At 41.4% G+C, this 16,672-nt stretch overlaps 1 protein-coding gene across 1 annotated transcript; it reads left to right on the top strand.

The window, feature by feature from the left end:
- The first annotated feature begins 576 nt into the window (after nt 1-576).
- On the top strand, nt 577-10,225 carry QDPR (quinoid dihydropteridine reductase). Its single transcript, XM_048942600.1, has 7 exons — nt 577-891; nt 995-1,087; nt 1,714-1,810; nt 3,351-3,491; nt 5,882-5,990; nt 7,304-7,387; nt 9,432-10,225. Exons 1-7 carry the CDS (start codon nt 592-594, stop codon nt 9,535-9,537), a joined length of 930 nt encoding a protein of 309 aa, XP_048798557.1. The 5' UTR covers nt 577-591; the 3' UTR covers nt 9,538-10,225.
- The last annotated feature ends 6,447 nt before the right edge of the window (nt 10,226-16,672 follow it).

The raw sequence follows: 16,672 nt of genomic DNA on the forward strand, positions 1-16,672 counted from the left end.
GCTGCGTGCTCCTCCTGGTGCTTACTCTGTGCCAGCCTAAATGTCACTGCTGCCAGAGCTCATGGGACTGCTAATGTGGCAGAGCACAGGTCTGATGAGGAGCAGCTGAGGGAGCTGGGATTGTTCCGCCTGGAGAAGGGGAGGCTCACAGGAGACCTTATTGCCCTATACCTCCCTGAAAGGAGGTTGTGGGCAGGTGGGGGTAGGCCTCTTCTCCCAGGTAACAGCGGCAGGATGAGAGGGAATGGCCTTAAGTTGTGCCAGGGGAGGTTCAGGTTGGAAAATAACAAAGAAAAAAATAATTGTCCTCAGGAAGGGTGGTGATGCATTGGCACAGGCTGCAAGGGAGGTGGGGGGGTCACCGACCCTGGAGGTGTTCGAGAAACGTGGAGGTGTGGCACTGAGGGACCTGGTCGGCAGGCACGGTGCTGACAGGCTGGCGTTGGACTAAGTGATCTTACAGGTCTTTTCCAGCCGCAATGGTTCTGTGATTGTGCGTGCCCCACCCGCACACAGCCACGGCCGGGCCGGCTTCTACGGTTACTGCTACACAAGCCCCATAGATCCACTGGTCGATCGATTAATTAATGAATGAACCCTCCCAACGTCCCCGAGGGCAGTAACACAACCCGCCGCTGGGATGTGCACACGCGGGTCCTTCCCCCGAGCTCTCGGAGGCGGGCGGAGCTCTTCCACGACAGGACCTGGCTCCGCTCCGCATGCGCAGGCGGCGCCGGGCGGTGGGGAGGGCCGGGCTGTGCTGTGCTGCGTTGCCGGGCGGGCGGCAGGTTGCTAGCGGCGAGCATGGCTGTGGCGGGCAGGGTGCTGGTGTACGGCGGTAGAGGGGCCCTGGGGTCCCAATGCGTGCAGTACTTCAAGTCCAGGAACTGGGTGCGCGCCGGGCGGGAGCGGGACGGGGTGCGGGGAGGCGGCGGCTGGGCGGCGGGGCGCTGCGTGCCCCGGGACCGGCGCTAACGGCTCTCTTGCCGCGCAGTGGGTCGCCAGCATCGACCTGTCCGAGAACGAGGAGGCCAGCGCCAGCGTGGTGGTGAGAGCCGCAGAGTCCTTCACCGAGCAGGCCGAGCAGGTGGGAGCGCGCGGGGACGGTGCCGCGGTTGCGGACTGCAGTGGGGTCCCGTTTCCCCGCGGCGCAGGAATTACAACCAATCGCGTTACCGGCTGTGGAGGAAAAGGTGCTGTGCATCCATCAGCCTCCGCCTCGGGTGCGGTGGTGCGATGCACGGCTCGTGTGGTTAAGGCAGAAGGGGAAGGCAAATATTCAGTTGTTCGTTCCTTGTGCTGTCATCGGAATTGTTGTGGAAGCGGCTCCGCAGATCTGGAGCTTTTTGTCCCGTGTGCTTAAACGGGACAGTGTGCAGAGAGGTACCTTCGAAAAGAAATGCCTAATAATAATTTAAAAAGATGGTTTATGATGTAGGTAAGGTTGGATCTCTTGATCCTGCTCAAATCAGTTATTTCCAGTGACATCACACACTGTATGATCTGACTGTCATCTTTAGTTATGTGGTTATTCCGAGTTAATGGATCTTCTTAGTTTTCTGCAATTGTTTAAATTGTTTTGTGCTGTATTTTTTTCCTCTGGTTACATAGTTGAGTAACTTTAAAGCAATCTTGATATTTACTTCTTTACATTGGCATTTACTCCTTTATCTTCACAGTGGCTTCAGAGTGTTTTTATTCTGTGTTTTGAAGGTGACAGCAGAGATTGGAAAGCTGCTTGGTGAAGAGAAGGTGGATGCGATCTTATGTGTAGCAGGAGGATGGGCTGGAGGCAGTGCCAAAGCTAAATGTAAGCCTGTGCATGTCAGTTTATATGGGAATGAAATCTCAGAGGAGTTGTTAAAAATCGTGGTTATAAAAGTCTGAGATCGTCTTTCTTCCAGAGTTTGGAAGAGGATGCTAGCCTAACAGTACAGAAAAGCTCAATCACAATGCATCTTAGCTCATTTCTGAATTATTGGGGCCTGTTACATTTTCAGTGTTCTCAGAAGAGGTTTTTTTAATGCACTGTTTTCTAGTGGTGAATCTTGATGCACCATATAAAGGAGTGCAGTGTTATTATCTGTGAACTAACTTTTGACAAGGCAGGCAGCTTCCATAAGATAGCTACTGATAAAGCTGCAGTTGCTTGCTGCAGCTCTCTGAGCTGTTACTATATAATCCAGAGCTGATAACAACTCAACACCACTCTAGAGGACAAAAAAAAGTCCACAGATTTACAAAACTTTTAAACATGTAATATTCTGAGAGTAATTTTTTGCTTTTCCTACTAGTACAGAAAATAATAATAATAGTAGAAAATGTATTTTCCTCCCATTTCTCAGCTCAGACATTATAGGCAAAATTTTCACCTATGAAGAGAATGTGAGGTGGCATACACAGTTTAATCAAAGCGAATGCATTTCCACAATTACATTATATTGGGTTGTAATAAATATGCACAGTATTGGAAATAAGGTGGTTGGTCATAACCCTGATTTATAGTAGTTCTTCTGGTGGGTTAGCAGGGTATCTTGGAATCAAGTGGTCAGCTTACCTCACTGCGTTGCTCATACTTGTTTGTGCTGCATTCTGAAAAGGATTCTTTCTGAACGGTGGCTAGGCATTTTTGCAGTACCTGCATGGAAAGGAGAAAAACAATGATGAGTGCTTGAATTTTGCTTGCTTGTGAAGTTCTCCCTGGTCCTAATGGGCTGCTGAAGTAGAATTTTCTCTGTGGTATATAGAGGCACTAGGATGCACACTTGGTATAGTATAGATTAATAGATTAGTGCATTTATGCCAACAGATTACTTTCTTGTGTGTTGTTCTTGATTTGTGATATAACCTGGTGATAAGAAATATTTTTGTTTAACTCTTTTGTCTCTTGGAGTCTTCTTGCTGCATTCTAGTGGAGGTAACTGTATGCAGCCAGTGGGGAAGTTATGGAAAGAAATCATGCTGCTACAGAGTGAGAAGGAATGAATGTGTGAATTTTCAGATCCTTGACATAGATTAAAGCAGTGCTTACAAAAATTTGAAAAATTTGTAAGTCTTTGAACTGAGTATAAGCATTAATGGTGGAACTGTCCAATGGGTATATATAGTATTTTTTACTTTTTATAGAAAGCAGGTAATTGCCTAGAATACATGCTGTAGAGCTGGGGTTTGACACCCAGAGATGTAAAAGATATAAATTGATATTTTACTCAATGTGTAAGTGAAAAATATCCTTTCAGATATCATTATAGTACTTTGTGTAATACTGTTGCACTATGTGCGATAGGAAGGAAACAGAATTGAGGATCCTTTTTCTTATGGTTACTGTAACTAATTATCTTTCTAATCAGCTTTGTACAAAAACTGTGATCTGATGTGGAAACAAAGTGTTTGGACATCCACTATTTCCAGTCACCTAGCCACAAAACATCTGAAAGAAGGAGGTCTCTTGACTTTGACAGGAGCTCAAGCTGCTTTATCTGGAACTCCAGGTAAAATGCCGTCGTGTATGGTAACTGCTGAGACATGAGTAGTTCTACCTCTGTGCTAATCTCAGCAGCGTTGCTCATGAGGAGTAGTTTCACTCGCCAGTTTCTTGACATCCATTACAAATGGAAATTTGCTGCTGAAATGCTTAATGTAGGTGTAATTTTACAGGTGGCAACACTGAATTTCTTGAAGCTGGAGCACAAACAGAATCAGTATTTAGTTAATAGTTGATATGCATTGGTGAAATGAACTTGGCTAATATAGGATACGGTAAAAAATAATTTGGAAAATAGTGAAGAATAAAAGTACGCAGCAAGCTGTAAGTATAGTGCTTAAAGAAAAGTTAAATCTCTTATTTGCTTTCTAAAATGTAAAGTCCCTCGCTGCCCACTTTTTCTACTAGTGATGACTCAGCTGATTCTATTAGATGTGCTTGTCCTGTTCATGTTCTGATTCCAGTCCACCTTCTCTTCAGGCACAGATAAGCTTGTTGACCTTTAGCTTTGCCCTCCAACCTATTTAGAACAAACTTTTCTAAGTTTTTTTTTTTTTTAAATCTCACTCCCATCTGCGTGGGGAAAGAAATCTGGGAACAGTTTAAAAGAAAAAGGCACACAAGTCCACAGGCAAGGAATGTTTTTTGAGACAAATGCTTCTATTTCCCAATTTACTAGTGAGACCTAACAATACTTTGATGAGACATGGCTACTAATGCTGTAAAGCACATCATAAAATTGATGAATATTCCTGAAAGCCACATCTAAAGTGGTTCAGGAGAAATACGCTGTATTTTCTAGTTAATGATTTACCTTCTAAGTTTACAGCTGCATCTGGTATGGTCTGAAGACAAAAGGCTTATTTTATGTGAATAAACAGATGCATAATTTACTGTCTACTACTGACTGACCACCTACAAATGAAATCTTGTGAACTTTGGCAAACTTTCATAATGTCTTTTGGGTCTTTTTGGGAGGTAGGGACCACAACAGAAGAATCAGTGATTTGCTTTCATGTTTTCAACTAGCAGTTTTCAATGAGTCTGGATTAAAAAAAAAAAAAAAAAAGATCCACAAAAAACGAAAAACACAGCAGTGCTTTGGGCAAACACATGCAGCTTATTAACTTCAGGAAGAATTGGGAAAGAATTGTTACTCAACTTTTGCAAATATGACTTGCTGGCTTGTTGTTTCCAGCCATTAAGGAAGGAATCCTCTTTTTCTTGTTTGCCCTTCCTGTGATTTTTCTTTTTCTGTGTGAGAATGTTGACTTATTCAATGCAAATTGAAGAAAACTGAAAATAATACAATAGCTACAGTAAGTAGTTCAACAGTGATGGTTAAGAAACATAGAAAAGGTTTAAGAAGACTTGGTATTTGGTTTACAGAAGAGGGGAATATGATAGAAGTGTAAATATTTTACAATAAAATAAAATGAGGTAGCTACTGCTGAGAGTGATTCCTCCTAATAAATGTGGATATTATACAGTGTATCTAATTGAATATAACAGAAACATTTATGTAATGCAAAATTATCTTTGTACCTTCATTGCAGAATGCTTCCTCAGGTACTTTGAAAAGGAGTTGTACAAAGATGTAGAAAGTCATCCAGTTGGAGTAGACAGAATACATTTATCTTTTTCCTATGTGCTTAATCATGTCATGTCTAGGCTGCTTGGCAGGTGTGTACCATGAGACAGCTGAGATCTGAGATAAGGAGCTGAGTAGCTCCTTATTGTCCAGCTCTTGTACTGGAGCAGTACGCTGCGTGCTCTCATTCCCATACATCTTACACTGCTGAGTACTGGCTGTCTAAAAAGCAGCAGTGCTCCCGAAGAAGCTGGATTTACATGCAGGTTGTTTAGTTGCATTCTTCCAGGACTGGGTTTTCTGCTTGTTAGTTTTTTGTAGCTTTGTCCAGAGAGCCCGTCAGAATTAGGATGCTGCTGCAGTGAATTACTGTTCTGGAGAGAAGTGTGCTGTATCTGCTCAGGTCCAGACCTGTAAATGCTTCAATCTTGTGCTCAAAGCTAACAGGTGATTGCTTGATTAAAGTCATTGAGTCTCTTTACACTTAGAAAACAGCAAAACTAATCTAGTAAGGTTAACTCTGTTGGTCCTTCAGGGTATGTTCTGAAGTGTTAATTAAATATGTTGAAAGCAATAAGTTTGTCAGTTCTGTAATGCTCAAAGCTTCTTTGTTGTTCCTGGATGTCTATTAGGATTTGGGTTGGGTTTGTTTTTCTTTAATTATATTTCTTTATGTTTTAAATCTGATTCTGTTGTGGCTATGGTAAGTGATTTAAAACTTATTATTAATTAAATAATGTGAGTTTGTGTCATACTACTGATGGTATTGAGAACTGTGCTTTAGTTTTCCTGTTTTTTGTTGCTAGGGATGGTTGGCTATGGCATGGCTAAAGGAGCAGTGCACCAGCTGTGTCAGAGTTTGGCTGGTGCCAATAGCGGTCTGCCATCTGGCTCTGCTGCTGTTGCTATTTTACCGTAAGTGCTTGAATAGTTACCTCTGCCTGCATGGTTTGATTACTGCAGTAACCTGGTGTTCCACTGGTGTGGTTGTGATGTCCTGTCCCCGCTACTCCAATAGCTTAGACTGAGAAGTGTCTTGAACATACGAAAGTAGCAGTCCGCAAGTTGTCCTAACAGTGAATAACTTTTTTTCTGTTGCTGTGCAAAACAGTAGTGGGTGTTGGGGTTAAAATTTGATTCAGCTTTAAACATTGTAAGGGTAGCCAGCTACTAACATGTAACTTTTTCAGTACAGTCAGAAGATGAAAAGGACTGTTCAGCACAATTTTAGACTGAATTGTGTGATTATAGCAAAGAAAGGATTACTGGAAAAGTTTTTGCTTGGATGAAGATATGAACATTTTCTACAGAAGCACCTGGGATTGATCAGTATTGAGGTTCTGCAAGAAAAAGAAATCTAGCTTGTATTTGCCTGTCATAGCTATCTTTTTGATGCTTTGAGGAAAAGTTAGTAAAAAATGAGTGGACCGGTAGGTCTTCACCATATCAAAGTCCATTGGTATTGCTGCAAGAATTATTTATCTTGCCAGGTTCATACCTGGAGCCAAAACTTAAGACTAAACAGTTCTGTATGGGCATTTGGAATGTTGCCCAAAATCTAGCAGCATGTCTTCCTCATTCGCTTACTGTTATGCACACTCCTTCAGGTCAGAAAGCAACAGTTCTGAAAGTGCTGGGATCACTAACGCAGTGTTCTGCAGAGCTTTGCAGACAGGCAGACACCAAGAACACTGCACTTTTGGCCATTCTGGATTTGCATAGGTCTCGTGTGAAACCCTATGCTTGAGTGAGTTCTTGAGAGTAATTATACCCTGTGTTGTCCCCAGCATAGCAGTAAGACAGTTCTGAAGACTTCAGCCTTTAATGTCATGAAAGTCAAAAGTTACTGGTCCTGTGCACTCACTTGAGCGAGCTGCAAGTGCAGAGATTGAGGGCAATAGCAGTAGGGCACGTGCTGTGTGATACAGATGGGCAAGAATATTACTGCTACGGACTGCATGAGAGAGGCTGGGAGGGAGCTGTGTGCAAGGTTATAGGCCTGGTGGGCTGGATGTCATCAGCAAGGCAGGGAGCTAAGGGGTTATAGGCTCTAGCCTTTGATGTACACTGAAACTGATAGTTATATGCTGTTAACATGTAGAGAAAACAAGGGAGATCTGTACTGTGTGGTATAAAATTCAAGCATATGTTACAACAATGAAAAGAAGCAGGTGGCTCTTATCAGAAACATGATGAATAAATAAAGGTTTATCTTGTTTTAATCACAGAGTTACCTTGGATACACCAGCGAACAGGAAATCAATGCCTGATGCAGATTTCAGCTCTTGGACATCCTTAGAATTCATCGCTGAGTGAGTATGCTTGTGATAACTAAGCAATTCTTACTGTCACTTTTGCTGTTGCATCTTCCTGCCTGCTCTTTCTAAATGGCTGTCACGGGTTTGGGCATTTTTTCCCATAATTTCCCTGATTCTGTAAGTCTCCAGATGACATTGGGCCTGCAAGCTTCCTTAAATGGAAAAAATTAGCCCAGCTCCATCAACTTGAGCGTCTCTACGTCAGTTACTATGATAAGAGAGCCTTAAGCAGTTGAAATCCAAAGTAAAGGCTCTAGACAAATTAAATTGCAGATGCAGGAGTCAGTAGTTTAGCTTAATGGTAAACTGCAAATAAGCATGTAAACTTCAACGTTGTTTGTTTTGATATTTTTTATTGCCCACTTTCTGGTGTGCTAATCCACTTCTTAAAGCTGGAAAAATTCCTAGTTTTGTTCAGCATAATTCAGTCAGAGGTTTTTTCTGTTTTTTTTTTTTGTTGTTGTTTCTTTGTTTGTTTGTTTCTTCTGTTATCCACAAAGGCTGGTCCTGAATAATGTTGCAAAATGCAGAAATTTCAGCTGTAGCTTATTGGACAACAGGCTGAGACTAAAAGACTTACTGTGTCTAATTGCTCTCAGAGAAGTACTGCCTTCTGTGAGGTGATGGGGGGTAGCAAACATTCTGCTGAGGTTGGTCACATAAAAGCAGAAAAGCACGGACGCAGTTGTCTTGCCTTTTTGAGGACAGATGTATCTGCCTTCACATATTGTAGAGGACAATGTGTCTTTACTCTTATAAATTTAAAAGCTTTTAAAACTGGCACTGAAATAACATTCACCTTATCACCTTATGCTGATTGCTCAGAGAGTAGTTTAGTGTTGGCATTTGATTTCTTTGTGATGTGAGGTTTTTTTTTTCAGTTGCATGTCAGAGTGGAAAATAGTTTTTGGTGCAAGAAGCCCGTGCAGCTGTTCAATGTGGCTGTCTACAAGGGTCCAATCAGTTGATTTCAATTAGTTTAAAGATGTTCCCAAAAAGTTCTGTATTCTAAAAGCCCTAACATCTGTCTATGTACAAATTAACTTTTGACTTCTAAAGATCATTTTCCTTGTGGGACAATTAGGTTGAATGTTCTGCTTTTTTTAGCTTCTAATTCTCTTAATTTTAAATCTAGCTTTGTCTCCAACACCAGTGAAACTGTCAGTTTTCAATAATTCCAGTGGTGTTAAACATTGGTACCATTTTCATCTCAGGAAGGATGTTTCTCGTATCGTGTCTGCATTTTGAGGTCTGCTGTATCCTGGAAACTACTCTGTCAGATGGCAGGATGTTCCAAAATGGTAGCTACTAAGTCTGCAATGACGGAAAGGTTGATGGACCTGAAAAATATTTTTTTAATTAATTTTGCTAAGAAGTGCTCTGGTGTGCTGTCCAGAATGAGCCCATCTCACTTGGCGTATTTTGGGTATCTTAGACTTTCTGTGCTTCTGCCAAGACTTCTTTTTCACACTTAAGACGCCTTGTTGGCAGAATAATGGGTTAAGAAAGAAGAACTTGAGAAGATAGGTTGAAAAGTAAGGGATGCGTGAGGAGAGAATAGGAATAGAATACAGAGATATGGGGACGAAAAACCAATCATTTAATCTGCAACTTTTAACAGCTCCAAGGTTTACCAACCCTATTTTAGCCATAAGTCTGTGTTCATGATGTATGCTATAAAGGCAACTTCTGTAGCTCCTGCCTCCCCCTTTCAGTGTATTTACTTTTTCAACTTGGGCAAACCTTTGGTATTTGAAACATCTGGCCTTTTCCTTTGAGATGTTCTGAAAATCCCGTGTGTGCTCTGTAGGGCTTCTGATTTCTCCAGGTCCCCATCTGACTGAAGTTCTGAATCTGATGATCACATTGGCAGTGTTTGACGTAATGTAGAAATTGCTGCAGGGGGGAAAAAAAAAAAAAAAAAAAAAAGGAAAATAATTTGGCCTTTACTTTATACTTCCTGTCGATGTGTCTGATAGTGTTTTTTCTTTTTATTTTTATCCTCCCCATCCTATTTTATCTGTTTATTTAAAAATAGAACCTTTTATGACTGGATAACAGGAAAGAATCGACCAAACTCAGGGAGTCTAATCCAGGTGATAACTGCCAAAGGGAAGACTGAACTCGTTCCAGCACATCTTTGATGTCGGATGCTTAAGACTGGAACTTCAGCAAAGGAGAAGCTATGGAAAGTCTGTCTGCCAGCATAATTTGAGTGCTCGTGTGTATCCAGTGATTGTAACGATGTCATTATTGGAATCAAATTTCAAGTAATATTTCTGTGCTGTCCATTGTGAGCTATCTGTGCTTATTTACCAGAAAGTATCAAGCATTTGTCTCTAAATTGAAGCTGCAGGCTTTGGAGTCTGTAGATGTCCTAAATCCTGAGCATTATATGGTCATTTCTCTGAAATGGGAATTGCATTAATGTTGTGTGATCTCACATGTAATGTTGGTTACTTTTCTCAGTCAGTGTTTCTAGCAATTTACCGTGAATCTGTCAGTTGTCTTTTCTTTCTCTGTCTGGGAATATAGCTCTACCCCTGCTATTATGTTGGCTGTAGTTATAGGAAACACTGTGATCATATGTCCTAGTCTTCTAACACTTTTCTTCTGTATGTTCTGCTGGAGTTAGTGGAACTCTATAGGGATTACTAACTTGAGGAGTTCCTAATTTGCCTTACAGTTTATAAACTGCTGTCAGGCCTACAGTTGTAGGATGAAACAGCAGTTTTGCCAAATGCCTTTGTGTTAGTACATAAATACTAGGAAAAAGTGTACACTTCTATTTGAACATGAATATTTTGTGCTAAATAAATATATATTGTTTTACATATTGAACTGTAATCCAAACATTTGTAATATTTTGATCAATTTGTTAGCTGAATTTACAGTTCAGAAATGGCAAAGGAATTCATATTTGTCTTGCTTCCTTCCGATCATGCTGCGTAAAGTAGGCTTGTGTGTGATGTAGTAGGGATGCAGAAGGTCTGCTAATCATGCACAGGGGCAGGCCTTCAGATGGAGAAAATGTGTTCCTTAATCCAGCTACATTATGTGGGAAGTTTGATTGCAGAATGAAAGTATTGCTGCTGCTTCTGAGCACAGGCTTTCATGGAACCAACATGAAGTTTTTTTGGGGAACATCTTGAAAAATGAACACATGAAGTAGTATCAAACTCTATCTATGTGCTTAAAAAAAAAACACAAAAGTTTATTTATTGCATTCTGGGTTGTGTTGAGCATAGATCTACTGCCATCTATCAGGAAACATTTCCCCACTTCCCAACAGAAAAAAAACTTACATGTGTCCATGCCAGTTTCAGCAGATCGGACGGCTGTGTGATTGCCTCTTATTGTATGACAGTCCCTTTACTCCTTTTGTTTTTCTGAGAGCATGGAGGGGAAATCTGATGTCCTGTCAAATCAGTTAAGAACTGTCAAATGATGAAGCTGCTTTTGTTCTTAACTGGATGACTAGCAACCATTCTGTTTGACTTGCAATTTCTTCAGGCTCAGAGTGCAGATAAAAACGGCAAGGCACTGATGAGGAATGAAACATAAGGTGTTAGATACTATTCTGGGGAACTGAAGAGTTATCATACTACACACTTACGTCATTTGAAGGCTTCCCTTTGCCAAGCTAGCTAAATTTCCAAGTTGCTTTCAATTTGCGTGTGTTGCCTTCTTGCAAATTTACTGAATTGGGTCTCAGAAGTTCCCTCAAAGAACAGATCAAACTTTGAATTGGAAACACAGCTGGGCTCAGGTGTTTTTGTAGAACATGCTGTGAGAGGAGACAGTAATGCGGTGAATGGGACTTAAGACATCAACAGAGAATCTTTTATTTGCTAGAGGCTACAAGGGCTCTTGAAGCATCTTTGAATTACAAACACATACCTTTACCTTAATGTTGTTATTAACCTGGTGAAAAAAGGCAATGGATTTTTGTCATGGGGCAATAGAATTTGAAGGTCTTAAATAACCAACCCTGAGATTATACAGGGGGAGAGATGGAAATTGTCTAGTTTTGCTGAAGAGATCAAAATATCAAAAAAAGAAAATGATATGGGATCCATTGCACAGATTATTCTCTCCATTGGGAAGATCTGGTAGTCTTGATAGGAAAATCTGGAGCAAATCTGTTGTTTATCCTTAGCTGCTTCAGGTGGAAAATGAGTGGTGTGTATGCTATGCTAGGGAGAGGGTTGCTAAGCCTGTGGGAAGGAAACCCATCAGCTGCCTTTCCCCCACACCAAGGTGTATGAATGGACCAGCGTGGGTCTAGAAGATGAACAGCTGTGTCAGGATAGCGTTGAAAATGAAGTGTCACTAGCCCCTGGAGCTTCCAGTGCAGAGCCCTGAATCCATCAGGCACTGAACCAGCTACGTGTACTGCTTTCTTTCCTAGCTAATTAAATGAGAGGTCCCAGTTACTGTAAGATTATCTGTGTAAGCTCATGAGATGCAATAAATCCTTTTTGAACGTGAATGTAACAACAGGTACATCTGCAACAGAGCTTCCCTTCTTTCACTCTTGCTTTAAGGAGGAAGAATGGTAGAAGATGCCTGTTGTACAAAAGGCGTCCACCTCGGTGTCCTCACTCAGCTTGTGCTGGGTAAGAAGTGGTGATACATCTAATAGGAAAATACAGTATGTTGGCTGTAGCAGTGGGAGAGTGGTGAAATATGCTAACTGAAATGCTTGTATTAAGCAGATTAATATACCAGTTTTATATTTAGCATAATACAGCTGGTGTCATGTTCAAAAATTCACGTGTATAGAGCTGGTTTAGTAAGGCACATTTTTATACAATCTTCTGATGATGCATAGTAATACTTATTGAAGAAGTGAAGTCTGGAGAAAAGTAAAACCCAAATAATACCATGCAGATCAGTCCTGCTCTCATGCTCTAAGCCTCTTCATTCTACAGATGTCGCAATCTACCCCTTGTTCTCAGAAAAAGAATGTTTACAGACCTGAGCCAAGGTGCCTTTAAAAAGGTGAGGCAATTGCGTGGTACCTTCACGTATGCACAGGTGGGTTACTGTGAATTGTAGCAAGCTTTGACACAGTAGCACTGGGTGTAGATATACCTCTTAAAGTATAACTTCTCCTGAATTCCTTGACAGCAGGGACGGGTCCAATCTACGTAAAAATTTTTCTCCCTCAGGTTTAGAAAATATCAATTTTAATAAAGAACAAGTGCAAAATAAGATTGTATGGAAGAGCATCACTGAAAATCAAAGTATCTGAGAATACTGAATAGTAAGCTGTTTTAAACATTTCTAGATGAGAGGGCGAGAACTTGAGCTGCTGTTCAGGCTGAGCCCTCCATCTTGTGAACCATGATCCATGTACAGACCAGTTGCTTTACAGAAGCTTTGGATCGCTGCAGGGCTGCATCTGAAATGCTTTCATGTTTCACTATGAAGTCAGTCAGTGATAAAGAACATTTAGAATTCACTTATCAACAGGTTTAACTAGTTTTCCAAGGTGTATTTTTATGACAAAATCAGCTTTCTGCAAATTGGCTAACAACAATTGCCACAAAGTAAAGATTGAAAATTATGCTTTGCACGCGAATAAATGATCCCCCCTCAACATCATGAAATGGTTTTGAATATGATGGTATCTGAGTGAGTTAGCAGGTGCAGTTCTAAATTAACCTAAAATTGCACAGTGAAATAATTTGTTTAAATAATACATTACACTAAACCAGCACTTTTTCTTTTCCTTCCAGTAGTGAAATGGAAAAATGGAAACCCCCACCTTAATGAAAAGTAGCACTTATTTTTGTATTTGTTCTTCCCTTCAATGGCTGCATGGAAAAAAAACAGATGGAGACTATAATGGTATGCAAAGATGCATCAGTCTAACCTTCGTGGTGCTGAACAATGTGAGAAAAGTAGACAGACATCTGAAAAGCATTGCAGAAGTCAGTACAGGTGTCAGCTGAGATTTAGATCCCTGTCAGACACTGTCATTCCTACAGTTCCTGAAGCACCACGCTTTAAAGGATTTGCTTCATAAATACAGCCGGTCTCCATCACAGTCTGTGATGACTCTTCTGGGTTACGATCGCAGACTGCCACAGCTGGGTTGAGACTGATCTTCAAGAATGCCAGTAGAGGGCAGATACTTCCAATACATCGGGGATAGTTCTTTACTGAACATGCAACATGTTCTTTTTGTCAGGATATTAATTGTGCCACAGTCTCTATTGAGGGGCTCATCTTCCCTTCTTGCTTTATTGCCCAAACATCATGGCCTTCTGTACACTTCAGTACAAGTAGGAATGTTACATGTCCTGCATCCAGAAATTCTGAAAAGCATTCCTTCTGTTTAAAAACAAACAAGCAAACAGAAAAACCCTCAGTGATTGCTGTTCTTCCGTCCCAAGAAGACAGACAAGAGGCCCAGGCTGTGAAAGGGGTCCCACATCAGAGTGGAGCATTACTGTTGATGTGTTATCAGCAAGTGCATTGTCAGTCAATATTCTGATACATAGCTTCAAGGGCTTGAACAGAGGAAGAGAAAGAGTGATAAAATCCTGTGCTGGGCTTAAGGATTATAAGAACCCATGAAATTTTCTATTTATCTCCTATTCCCTAAATCTGACTTCTTTTCACACAAGACCAGTATTAAACAGGTGGAACTTGCAAACAAAAAGTTAATCAGTATACGGTTTTAAATGTAAAAGTTTTAACTCCTTTACCTGCAGAATGAAAGAATAGATAGGATTAAAAAAAAAGTAGCAAGCCATATGACTGTCATTTCTATAGCTGAATATTCATTATTCAGTGTCTCATGTAGATAAATGAACTACACTGCTAATCATAGTACTTTTCATCGATGAATTTCCTTTTAAATACAGTTACTAAAGGTACAGGTACTTCAGAATTCTTACAAATGAGAAGGATACCCAGAGACTGGGGTCCCTCAATTCTGTTCCTGCTCTGGCTACTGGTCTGCAGGAAGATTTCAAACACATCTTTACATCTGTACCTGCTGCTTTATCTCCCAGACATATAAAAGATAATTTTAAAGTGCTTTGAGATCCACAGATGAAAACTAGGACGTATGAATGAAATACAATTCTCTCTTCACAATTGCAATACCAGAAGTTGAAATTCTCAGCAAGACGTGGCTGAGTAAATAACAGAAATGCAGCCCATGCTAGATGCTTGATCCACACAACACAACATGAAAGTTAGGTTTTTCATGTAAGACTGTACAAAAACAGCACATGGAAGAAAGGGACCTCTTTGACCACCAAGTAAGTAAATTTTCCTGCTCATTCTTGCATGCTCAGACTCCCAGTTTTTTTTCCTGCACTTTTCATGTGAAGAGTGACCAGACTCTTAAGAATGCCAGCTGTTAGTCACCTACATCTGTGTTATCCCAGGCATCAGGGAACAGCCACGTACACCTAAAATAAATGCCAAGGAGAGCATATGCTCTTATCACAGATTTGTATGTGTTGGAAGGGACCCTTAATTACCACCTCGTCCAACTCCCCTGCAATAAACAGGGACACCTACAAACAGATAAGTTGCTCAGAGCCCTGCTCAGCCTGACCCTGTGTGCCCTCAAGAACAGGGCACCCACCACCTCTCTAGGCAGCCCATGCCGGTCTTTCCCTATCTTCCTTTATCATAAAAACCATTTTCCTTGTAGCCAATCAAAATCTCTTTGAGTTTGAAACACTCTCCCCCTGTCCTATCACAGCAGATCTTAATAAAGAGCCCACCTCCTTTCTTACAGCACTCCTTTAGATACTGACAGGCCGCAGTAGTAGCCTTATGTGTACACTGCACTAACAAAGTAGATCATCCAGCCGGCACAGAATGACTACTTCATGCACATTACCTGAAAAAAAATGGCTTTAATTTTTATGAATAACAACTTTTTGTTATTATTCTTGTTTCTTATCCCCAAAACCCCCAAACTTCCTGTTTGCAGGCCCATCTTCAGTCAAAGCGTTATCCCACTAACCTTAACACAATCTGTGGAGTTTGTGAGTGTGGAGATCATGCTATTAGCAATATGATGCTACATAAAGGCATAAAGATGTGTGTTCTCCCCAGTCTCAGCCTTCCTGTTTTTGCTGCTACACTCTCTCAGCCCAGATTGTTTGAGTGCACCATCAGGGCTACAGCTGCACTCCCCTCACAGCTGCCCCTTCCCTACACAGGGCAGTAGCAGCCCCTCAGGTGCTGAGGCAGCTGTTCTCCTCGTGAAAACCTGCGTTGGATTTTGATATCCCTTCTGGGGGAGGTTGCTACCAGGATCTTTCTGAACAAGGTTTGGGCCTGGAGGTTTGTTTCCAGCAGTGCTTGAGTTGGCTGGAAGGGGTTGCAGCCTGTCCCAGCCAGCTCCCTAACATGGCTGCCGTGCCCCACTGCTCTATACCTTTCCATGCTGCAGAGGCAGGGAAGAATACCACAGGAAATGGTTAAAAAAGGACTGCTTTGGGAGCCTCATGAGGAACCAGCAAGGTGAGTTTTTATTGATTTTTTTCTTCTGGTCACAGGATGAGTTAAAGATGAAATGGGGCTTACAGTATATGCACCACATTACTGGTGTAGGGCATTGCTGTGCTGGTGCAGGGAAGGGTGTGAGTCACACATCACAGAAATATTCTGAGTGCTGGATAAAGGATCTGAAAGTCATGTGGAAGACATACAGAGAGGAAAGTAGGCATGCAGTTATGTATTCTCTCACAATGCTTTTTCTTATGTTTATCAGTAAGTGGAATACTGTGTGGGCTCCAGTAGCCACCAGGTGATGCAACCGTGTGTGGAGGCACTCAGATGGCTGTGAGCTCTGACCATAGGCCAGTGCCACCAGGGTGGTGAGACGGTTTTTTGAGAGAGGAGGAGTGGAGTTCTCAGGCATGGCAACAATTAATTTCCTTGTGAATGTCTGATATCTTGATATCTGATGCCTTTTGAAATGCTGTTTCAATTTGAAAAACTCAAAAACAAAACAAAACAAAAAGCAGAAATTGTCACCCTTGAAATGCTCATGCTTCAGTTTCAGTGTGGGCTGAATTTTCAAGTGAGTATTTTTTTTGTTATTCTTCATACTTAAAATCATAGACTCATTTGGGCTGGGAAAGCCTCCGTGGTCAAGTCCAGCCATCAAATTCCAAGTTTCTAACTTGCCAGAACCACTGCACTTTGGCAAATTACTTCCTTCCAGTTAGCAAATGACCAAAAACACTGGACTTCCAATGGGGGAGGGAGGGTGCCTCATGTTCTTCTGGATCAGGA

Source organism: Lagopus muta, chromosome 4 (assembly GCF_023343835.1).
Source record: "Lagopus muta isolate bLagMut1 chromosome 4, bLagMut1 primary, whole genome shotgun sequence".
In the NCBI taxonomy this organism is placed as follows: domain Eukaryota; kingdom Metazoa; phylum Chordata; class Aves; order Galliformes; family Phasianidae; genus Lagopus; species Lagopus muta.

Bases quoted from the DNA above. Each gene is read 5' to 3' on its own strand.
- QDPR (XM_048942600.1), top strand. From the start codon at position 592: ATGAACCCTCCCAACGTCCCCGAGGGCAGTAACACAACCCGCCGCTGG. The intron at 5,991-7,303 runs GTAAGTGCTTGA...TTTTAATCACAG, and splicing joins GCTGCTGTTGCTATTTTACC to AGTTACCTTGGATACACCAG. The intron at 7,388-9,431 runs GTGAGTATGCTT...ATTTAAAAATAG, and splicing joins TCCTTAGAATTCATCGCTGA to AACCTTTTATGACTGGATAA.